At 40.9% G+C, this 10,885-nt stretch overlaps 1 protein-coding gene across 1 annotated transcript in view; it reads left to right on the top strand.

Moving 5' to 3' along the window:
- NLN (neurolysin) overlaps positions 1-9,404 on the top strand; it is an 81,713-nt gene extending 72,309 nt beyond the window's left edge. The window contains exon 13 of the mRNA XM_037150768.2: positions 7,553-9,404. Coding sequence (XP_037006663.2) covers positions 7,553-7,687 — 135 coding nt within the window. The 3' untranslated portion in view covers positions 7,688-9,404. The remainder of the gene's footprint in view (positions 1-7,552) is intronic.
- The last annotated feature ends 1,481 nt before the right edge of the window (positions 9,405-10,885 follow it).

Raw genomic sequence — 10,885 nt, forward strand, 5'->3', positions numbered from 1 at the left:
GATCAGGGTTCCTTTTCTTATGTCCCCAGAGGTGATTCCTCCAGTACTAAGCCTTCCTAGTTTGCCATCTTGAAAGGAAACTGGGATTATTGCTGTTAGTTCTCATAAATTCAGTGCTATGACTCAAGTGCTCTTTCTTTCACAGTCTCATTTCTTAGTATAAGAAACAGCCTTTGCACCCTCTGTTTCCTAGCTATTACCTCCATCCACTGATCTGGAAAGTTATCTTTCCTCCAACATTACCACTGAGGACCCAATCGCCAACTTTTAAAAGCCCTTGTCTACCTTTTATTTTTTGTGTGTGTAACTTATTACTTCTTGTTTTTCTCTCTTTGTTCACAGCCCTGAGGTTAGCAAATTCCTTCCTTAATTCCCAGAACTCCCTGTGTGTTAACCGAATTTCTGTGTTCCTATAGGTCTTTCCACCTTCCCATTCCTTCATTCTATTTTTTCCACTTAGAATGTGTGCCTTCCAAAAAAATGTATGCCTTCTTTGTCCATGCCTCTCAAAAACCTTACCATTCTTGCCCTGGCTGGTATAGCTCAGTGGATTGAACACCAGCCTGTGAATCAAAGGTCACTGGTTCAATTCCCAGTCAGGGCACATGCCTGGGTTTTGGGCCAGGTCCCCAGCAGGGGGCTCACGAGAGGCAACCATACATTGATGTTTCTCTCTCTCTTACTCCTTCCCTTCCCTTCCCCTCTCTCAAAAAAAATAAATAAGCAAAACCTTAAAAAAAACCAAAACCTTCCCATTCTTAAAGACCGTACTCGGATGGCCACTCACATGAAAAATTCTAGATCATCAAAACCAAAAGTGGCCTTCCCGCCCTCTGAACAGAAGAGCAGACTCGGGCACAAAATGAAGGCTTCAAACAAGCTTTTCTCTTGTCTGGAAAATACAACTGTTATAGAGAGTGAAAAAATCAGATTATTAAATGTTTCATAACATAGGATGCAAATTTTTAAAACATATGTTTAGGCCCTGTCAGGTAGTTTCAGGTGGCAAGTGCATTGTCTTAATGCACCAAGGTTGCAGGTTTGATCCTCAGTCAGGGCACACAAGAATCAACCAATGATATATAAAATAAGTGAAACAACTCACTGTCTCCCCCCCCACTTCCTCTCTCTCTTAAAATCAGTAAATAAAATAAAGTATATATTTAGGGGAAAAGTACTTGAAATTGTCATTGTTATTTTTGGGTGATAAATTTATGAGTGATTGTTAAATATTTCTCTGTACTTGTATGGAGCTTTTTCTTTTACATAGAATATAGATTACCATAGAAATCAGAGAAGAATGTTTAAAGAGACACAAGATACAGAAATACGAAGGCACAATCATGACCTCTTACAGGCTCTCGTTAGTTGTCGAGGTTTCCTGGTATAAGTGCTGCTGCCGTAACCTCCTTCCCCGCCTCTGTGCTTTCGCTCTCATGAGTGCACCCCAGCCCCCTCCACTGCGCTGTCCTCGGTCAGCTGTCGAGGCGACAGCCAAAGGACACGGTACGGATCCCAGTGGATCCCAAGGAACTGGCACGTCCAGCAGAAGCAGTCCTGCCATTATGTTTCTAAACTTCCTCCTATTCTCAAGTTCCACAGCTTGGCAGGCAGCCAGACCACTCTTAATTTAAACAAAGGCGTTGGGTTGAACTTGGAGAACGCAAGACTCCCAACAACTTGGACTTGTTTCCTTGTGATGTTAAAAACCGTTCTCAATTTTACTAAATTTTGGATCCAACAGCTCTGTCTACTGTTACTCATCTAAAGCCATGAAGCTGGCTTTAATTCCTCCCTTTTCCTTTCCTGTCAAATACTCTGGAACATCACACCATTCCTTGCCCCCTGCTGGCGCAGCACTAGCACCGTGGCTCTGGGGCCCAAGAAGAACCCCTCTGTAGTCACCCTCACGTGCTTTTCTGGTGGGCACTGGACCAGCTTTTGAAATAGCCATTTTATTCCCTCCTGCAGTGTACTGTTGGTGGTGGTGGTGGTTTGTGTTTTTACAAATGTTTGCTCTGAAATACCACCTGATTTACAACATTCAAATACCCACCATTAAAAATTAATCCTTTGCTATGACAATTCTATTCTATAAAAACTGTAGGTCATTATTACAACTATGTTGCGATGAAGAGTAAGAATTTTTATGCTATAAAGAGGAAGAATTTTTATGTTGTGATGAAGAGGCAGAATTTTTATTGCTTCAGTTTGAACACTGTGTTTAATCTGAAGTCATGGGTATCGAGTAATCACAATATATCAGGCAGATTCATTTTCTCAAGGCCCTTGCCCTTTCTGGCATGTATTTTGATCATTTTGGGAAGATAGCAGGCCGGCCTTTCAAGGAGTTAGTACCTCCTATTCTTAGTCTCCAGCCTCTAGAGAGGCTGGGCACTGAAAGATCATGAATTGTTGGCCCCCCTGGTCACGGTCACTGGTATCAACAAAAGAACATTGCCAGGCCCTCTCTCTGTAACCTCTTGCCATCCTGCAAAGCCCAGACTTGGCTCTGAGAACCATTACATTTCATAGCAAGCAGAGCTGTAGAAAGAGTACAACTTACTGAGAAAACAGTAATAGGAAGGATCAAATGTAAACCTGCAGTCTTTTGAATGTCATTTGGTAGCAATAGAATATTTTATGGTGCAATTATCTTCATTGTATTTTGAGGGCTTCTATCCAAGTGTTAGAACTGACCACCTACCTATAATGGCCTAAAAGTTTGCTACCTCTATTTTTTTCTGAAGTTTTTTATATTCTTCATAGTAAATAGAGATAGCGCCTTAACTGTTTTAGTTGGTTAAATGTCATCTAAAGTTTTTGTTTCTGGTGGAAAATGGAGAAGCCTCATTACCAGACATGCCTTTTACTTCTCCAGCTGGAATCTCTTAAATAACTGGAAGGGAACTGCTTGGGATTAACACTTTCTCAGTAAGCTCTAAGAGCTCTTTAAGGTCACCAAATATAGTTTCAAAATCCAGCAGCTAATCATAGGGTTGAAAAAATGGGGGCTTTTAACTAGGGCCATTTCTTTTTATAAGGCAGCTTCATTGTGGGAAAATTTCCTAAGAGGTAATAGACATTGTGGATTCAGAGGCAATTATATTGTTAAGCTAGAATTATCTTCCTCCTCTTTTGCATGTAGAGAAATTGCTAAGCTTTGTTTTCTCCATCAGTGAGGAAGAAATACAACCAAGTATCACTGCTGAAAGGAATACCAAGAAAGTCAAGATAAAGTGTTCCTATTACAGTTTAATGTGTAATGCCATAAAGAAGCAGCTAGATCTTACTTGCAATAACAGACCAGACACAGAAACACAAAGAATCTTGGTTAAACATGAAAAGGAATTGCCTGGCGAAGAGTGTATACTATACAGCTAAGCAGTCCAGTGCCTGTCAAAGCAGAATCCAGTTCCTGCTGTAATGTATTGCTAAAGGAGAAGATGAAATTTCCTCTCTCGACAGTCCTTCAAATGGATTAACCTCCACTACATCTCTCCTGACCTACCCAAGAGCTGGTTTTTGGTACACTTCAGCCTCTTCTAAGGGAGTTAGATTTTGCCTAATTTAAAGAACAAAGAAAGGAAATAGGATTGATTTCCAACCAGCTTCCTGGATATATGCAAGGCCAGACCTTCTAAGTCTTGAATCCCAACCAGCTAGAAGCAGTTTTCTTCCTTTGAGTCCTCACGGCCCTTCTTTGTGTTTCTCTTAGGCTCCTAATAACTTGCCTTGTTAACTGTCTATTTCTTTATCTCACCTCCTAGATCATAAAGCCCTTGTAAAAGGAATCTTTTTCATCTTTGAAAAAAGGTTTTATTCATCTTTGTGTTTGTTGTCTGCTTCCAGCCTGCTACATTTAATTAGCACTGTTACAAGTGGGTACCTCTTTGGACCTAACTGGTAGTTCCTCCCATCTACTCCCATTTCTGTACCCCCCCCAACACATACTACTACCCAGGGTACCATTTTTCTCCCAGTCTTCTCCCTCCCCTTAAGTAAAGATTTATCCTTCCATCCTCACAAACTGAAACTTTGCTTAAGGTTTCAAGAAAGCCACTTCTAATCAAGCCAAGATTCCTACCACTGTTCTCATTTTATCTCCCTCACTACCAGCACCATTCTTTTACTCTCTCCCTCCTTCTTTGTTACTGTCAAAGGTATTGTTTTTCCACCCACAATCTCCCCACACTCATAGAAAACAAAGGGGGTAATGTTGGGAAGGAGATTGCAGATGGGTGTTAGAAGGAAAGATGGCAAAGTCCACTTTGAAAGCAGGCTGGTTAGCCTGTGAGGTGCCTGATCACCATCCCTCGTCCTTGGGTGGATGCTGTCTGTCCTGAGGCCTGTCACTCAGTGTAGGAAGGAGCCAACTCCAGCTTCACTCCCCAGGGTCAATCATAATGAGAAGGAGGAAGAGAAGGAGGGAGGTTTGGAAGGCAGTGAGACCTTGTACGTGCTGCTTCAGGGGTGCCAGAGATAGCAGGAGACCCAATCCGTTTCCCATTTTTATGGTATTCTCATCGTCAGATGGTGGGCGTCCTTCATTCTGACAGTTATGATCGCTCTTAAAGTATTACCTCAAATAAAGGCTACTCATTTAGATCTAAATGAGTGCCTTGTCTCTCCTACTTAATATGACAATTCCTACTAAATTATATATTCTAATCCATACTAATAGTGGAGGTGCAGTCTCTTGTACTTTTTGTTGTCTTTAGTAGGACACAGAAGTAATTTTAAGGAAATACCAAACCAGGAACACATTTGTTTCCCTGAACTTTGCATAAGAAACTGAACTTAGGAGCAGTGTGAGAGGGAAGGAAATGAAAGGAGGGATAAATGACTAAGGTTTACTGAATACTAATGCCAGCTATTGTAGCAGGGAATAGGCAGTGTACTAAAATCATTCCCTCCAATTCCCCACACACTGTAAGGTAGGCATATTCCCATTCTACAGGTAGGGAGACCAAGGCCCAAGGTCACATAGCTAAGGGTGAAGCCAAGAATCAAGCCTGAGTCTGGCTCCTAAACTCCTGACCTGACGATAGAAAACATCCTAACTTGTTAGATGGGACTTGCACTGTTGCCAAAAGATACACGTCAGCATGAAAAACCACAGAGGTGACCGATGGTGGTTTTCTTTCACAGAACAGGTAGTAGGAGCTCTTACTATATGCAGATCCTCCTGAAGGAATGTTTTAGCATGAAAAATGTTAGCGATTGTCGTAGAGTTTCTCTTCCTGCTTTCCTCAAAGTCAAAGTTCTTTACTTTGTGAACAAACTAAAACAGCTTACCACAAGGCCTCCTTCCACCTGCGGTGTAAGTCTCCCAGACCATGTTCTCTCACCCAGAGGGCCCAGTACCTTCCTAAAAATGCAAAAATTCACTTAACATCCTTTTGTTAAGAGAAGCAAGATCCTATTACCGAAATGACTCAAACTCTTCTCCAAGCCTCATTGCAAAGGAAATGAAACTATTAAAAGACCATCGCTCTGTAATTCAGGAAATTGAATCAGTTTGTTTGGAGCTCAGAGCAGGGGAGGACCAGAGCTGCACTGAGCCACCTATTGAGGGGACTGCACGGCAGGCGGGTCCCCTGCTCTGCCATGACTTTGCCATTCCGCGGTGGCACGAGCTGGCTCTTCACACCACGCGGCTAGCTAGAGGCTTTCTTATTTTTTTCCACCTAAATACAGCTCTCCGTACAAGATATGTCAGCATTGGGATGATTTATTTTTTACATTATTTAGATTTTTCACAAATGTTTCTGTCATATTTGTGCAATGACATGTCTTTTTAATAAATAAAGATTCTTAGATCGTAAACACTAAGAATTTCTGCAGATAAGTGTTAGCGTGGCAGCTGGACGATAGGTCCATGAGGGTTCATCATACTGTCTTCTCTGCCATTAGTATACACAATGTTTCTACAGTAAAAGGATTGAAATATTTTTATTAGTCTGCAGATAAATTTAACTGAAGAATTGTAAAAAGTCTTCTAGATTTGGAGGACTCACACTAAAAAAATCTCAGTAATTTTTTATATTGATACATGTGATTATAGATATACTGGTTTAAATAAAATAAATGATTGTAGGTAATTTCACCTCTGTGTTTTTTACCTTTTAAAATGGGATTATGAGAAAATTTAAAGTTCTATACGTGGCTCACATTGTATTTCTGTTGGACAGTGCTGCCCTAAAGTTCACAGGAAAGGACCTATTGGACTCATCATTTACTACTGATTAGCGCGCAGACTGTACAGTTGGCAATAGGCTATAGATGATTAATAAGGTGATGGTTTCTGTTTATACCAAAAGATAACCCAGAGGTTTCGTTTTATGACCTGCTAGGATATTACATAGTTTTGTATCTAACTTGGTAGATTTTGTTCTTTTGCATTTTATTTGCTTAATATTTTTTTTATTATTTGTTGATTTTTGAGAGAGAGAAGGGAGGGAGGAGAGAGAGAGAGCAACATGAATTTGTTGCTGCACTCAATCGTGTATTCATTGGTTGATTGTTGTATATGCTTTGACTGAAGATTGAACCCGCAACTTTGGCTGTGGGGACAATGCTCTAACCAACTGAGCTACCCAGCCAGGGCCCATTCCATTTCCTCAAACACGTAACAACCCGTTGTAAGTCAAAAGTTAGAGTACTTTTGTCTCTGGAAATTGTCTAGCATTCTTGTACTCAAAAAGATTCTTGGTCCTATGATCAAATATGATGGATATAAATTTAAGAGTGTTACTCTGTGAACTATTGTTTTATGTATATATTTAGAATTATGCATCATTGAGTTGTCTTGCCTCACTTCCCTAAAAGGACAGTGAAAAGGAAGTGAAGATATTGAATAACACAGATATTGAGTTACAGTTCTTTTCTTTCACTTGATCTGCTCATGTGATTATGTAAATAAAGGCAGGGGAACTGTGATGTATTTTTAAATTGCAGATCTGCTCCCCAAAGAAAACTTCACAAAGCTCCTCATGCCCAGCGCTGGGCCACAGAAATGTCTCGCCCTGCATGTGGGCCATGTGCTATCCCTCCCGCCCCGTCATCCACAAGGATTAGTGGGGGTTTTGTGAGCCCCTCGTAAAAACAGAGCAGAAGCCATTTGGCAGGAGCTGTGTCGCCGTTTCCAGGTGCACAGAACCCCTGCTCATGGACTTCTTGAGCACTTGCTTTGCTGACCCTTTTGAAATTGTATTTGAGAGGGAAGTAACACACAAGAACCTGTTATACATTCCATCTGGCTATTTTTTGTTTCTCTGTTTGTTCACATGGTCAATTCACTGCTGAGAATCAAAAGCAACAAGACAGTAATAAAGGGAAGTGTAGAAGACTGGAGGTCTAAGCTCCAGATCTCTTAGCTACCAAAATAAAAAAATACTGCAGAGCCGCAGCCCCAAGCAAGAGAGAACATCCAGACAGAGTAGAGCTGAAGTCCCTTTTGTTTGCACCCCTACCCCTTTCTCTATTGCTTCTAAGGGTTGGAAAATCACTGTGACCATGAATTGTTAGGCATGATGTTTTATTTTATTAGGTTGGAATGAAATACAGAAACCTAATCCTGAAACCTGGGGGATCTCTGGACGGCATGGACATGCTCCAGAATTTCTTGAATCGTGAGCCAAACCAAAAAGCGTTCCTAATGAGCAGAGGCCTGCACGCCCCGTAAACTGGGGCACTCTGGTAGCCGTCCGTGTCTGGAGGACAAGTCGACATCGCCATGTGTGACTGGCCTGGAAACTGAAGGGAGTTTTGGAAATGAACATGTAGATTTCTATTGACTGCCTTTTGTTCTTTGGTTTGAAAAATTATACAGATGTAAATGGAATTATAAATACGGTGACCTAAGAAAAGACCCACTTGAAAATAACTGAACTATACAATTTCATAAAAATAGATTTGATTTCTTTTTATAAAAGTTTCATGTGACTGTAATTTGATTTTTTTACTCTTGTAATCTAGATAATATAATGTAAGAGGAATGAGTTTTCAAATGGAATCACATACATTATATAATTTGATCCTTTGTATATCTTGAAATTTTTTTACTTGGGATTTCTGGACATAAATGAATCACCACATTCCTCTGGTGAACATTTTCTTGGAGCCCCACATCAGCTCCAACTCTCTGCCTCACAGTACACTGTGACCTCCTTGACTACATACCTCAGGGCCAGGGGACATGCCTCGGTAACACATGTATCTTTGTATTTCATGCCTCGCGATTCCAGCTTTCTGCCACACTTACATTATGTTCCTCCTCGTAGGTTTGTCTTATCTGTCCACAGTCCAGACAATTATGAATTCTAACTAGCCTAATGTATATTGCAAGTTTTTGTATCTTGTATTAGAGGATTTGGGATCTTGTATTAGATATCGTCAGTCTTTTGGCATATTTGCCAGTGAGATCACTAAAGCAAGGACATGCTTCTCTTCTCATGGTTTTAATAAGTGGTGGGACTTTGCCTCCTTTGTTGCCCACGTCACCCAGAGTATGCACGTCACGAATGGCTGTTTAGAGAGCCAAAGCTGATGCAGAGCAAGAGTTCAGACACTCCAGGGGAAGAGCGGGTTCTGGACAGAAGGGTTTCGGGACAGCTGTTCCCGAGCGTTATGTGTGTGCTCAAACTCAGCCATGGTCAGGGGCACAGTTCTTCCGTAGTTGGTTTTGCCTGGCGATTTTTATTTTCAGTGACCCTTGGGATCTCTCTTCAACTAAATATAGGCCTAAATTCCAATTTGGTAGCAGACAGTAAATTCACAGCACTTATTTTTCCTCTGGGAGTCTGTCTACTCAATAAGAAAACCACAACAGAACAGTAAAACTTTTTAAATGAGAAAAACAAACTAAATGTGCTCTGTGTAAGTCTTCAGGTTGCCTCCCACTGTGTACCTGAGGTATGACCTTGGTGGCCAGGCACAAGATTGGAACCTTGCTCTTGTCTAATCCAAATGGACTTGATGTGAAATAAAAAATATTATGCTGCCTAAAGGCAACAGGAAAAATCTAGAGCTTTAGAGACACGGAAGAAAATTTCAAGATTAGTATTGCCAAGCACACACCTTAAACATCCACAGGAATCCCACCCTCCTTTTGGAGATGATTGCCTGGCCCCTTTCACTCCCACACTCAGTCAGTGTCACCGCCTTGGGTCCCCAAAGCTGGTTTTTTATGGTCTTAGCAACCCATGGTACTTTTTATCTTTTCTGTTTTCCAGACTGGTCTGTTTTTCAGTTTCAGAAAAAAAACTCTCTTCAGCTTTTCTATCGCCCAGTGTATCTCCTTAACAATAACTTTATCGTTTTAAATCTTACCTTACTTCATGTCGAAACGCTAGTGCTTGGTGTAGAAAAAGCTGCACACAATAAAGCTGCATTACTATCCACAGGAATGAACTCATATTTCTTTCCTTTGTTATTGCATTTTTTAACTTTATTGAATTTATTAGGGCACAGGTTTCAGGTGTACAACTCAATAAAACGTCATCTGCACACTGCCTTGTGTGTCTGTCTCCCCAAGAAAGTCTCCTTCCGTCCCCATCTTTCCCCACGTTGTCCACCTCTCCCTACCCCCACCTCCCTTTCCCTCTGGCTGTCACACACTGTTACCTGTGTCTGTGTGTTATATACATGTGTGTATGTGTTTGTTAATCCCTCACTTTTTCCCCCAGGCCCACGACTTCCCTCTCCTCTGTCTGTTCTGTGTATCCATGCCATTGTTTCTGTTGTGTTCATCAGGTTATTTTCATTAGATTCCTCATGCAAGTGGGATCATAGGGTACTTGTCTTTCTCCAACTGCCTTCTTTCACTTAGCATAATGTTCTCTGGGTCCATCCATGCTGTCACAAAAGCTAAAATTTTCATTATTACCAACTTGTATTCCATTGTACAAATGTACCACTGCTTTTTTTTTATCCGTTCATAAAGTGTCCACCGTCTATTGGTGGGCAATTGAGCTGTTTCCAGGTCTTGGCTATTATAAATGATGCTGCAATGAGCATAGAGGTGCATGTATTTTTTCAAGCTAGTGTCTTAACATTTCTTTTATACATTCATGTGGCCCATGTGGCTCAGCTGGTTGGACGTCATTCCACAAACCAAAAAGCTGCAAGTTTGATTCCTGGTCAGGGCATATGTCTGGGTTGTGGGTTTGGTCCCCAGTCAAGGCACATGCAAGAGGCAACCAATCAATGTTTCTCTGTCACATTGGTGATTCTTTTCTTCTATTTCTCTCTCCTATCCCCTCTCTCCAGAATCAGTAAAAGAAAAAAAAATATTTAAACCCTGAAGTACATAAGAGAAATAAAGTGCTGTGGTGTTCTTTTTTAGGTTCACATTCAATATTAAAAATCTATCAAAGAACAGCAACAAAATCAAATACTCACAAGGAAGATATTCTCTAGCATATTTTAAAACTAAGGACTTATTCTGTAAAGCCTATTTGAATAGCCCACCTGCGTACTCTTTTTTTCCACATCAGAGCATAGTGTCAGCGAGGCACTCTGAGTGGTGGATCGCTATAAAAATTGTAATTGGACAATTACAATTGTAATTGTAATGGTTCAGAGCTATGGACTGAGCCACACAGTGCAGCCTCCCTTAGTTATTAATCCAGGAAATTTGCAACTGTTTTGGGTTTTGTAGGCATCATTGTGGTGCTAAGGGCAAGTTCTTAAATATTTTATGTTACTATATAGTGGGCTTGATTTCTAAAAGTTTAATTTTAAGATCCTACAGTGAAGAGAGATGCCACCTAATGCAGACGTGATGCCACCTGCTAGATGGTTTTCCTCTGACACAAACCTTGCTTGTTACCTAAATAACTGAGCATTACCTTGAAGACTCATTGCCTGATCTGTTGACACC

This window comes from Artibeus jamaicensis, unplaced genomic scaffold, assembly GCF_021234435.1.
Source record: "Artibeus jamaicensis isolate MK-2021 breed Jamaican fruit bat unplaced genomic scaffold, CSHL_Jam_final scaffold_369, whole genome shotgun sequence".
Taxonomy (NCBI): Eukaryota; Metazoa; Chordata; class Mammalia; order Chiroptera; family Phyllostomidae; genus Artibeus; species Artibeus jamaicensis.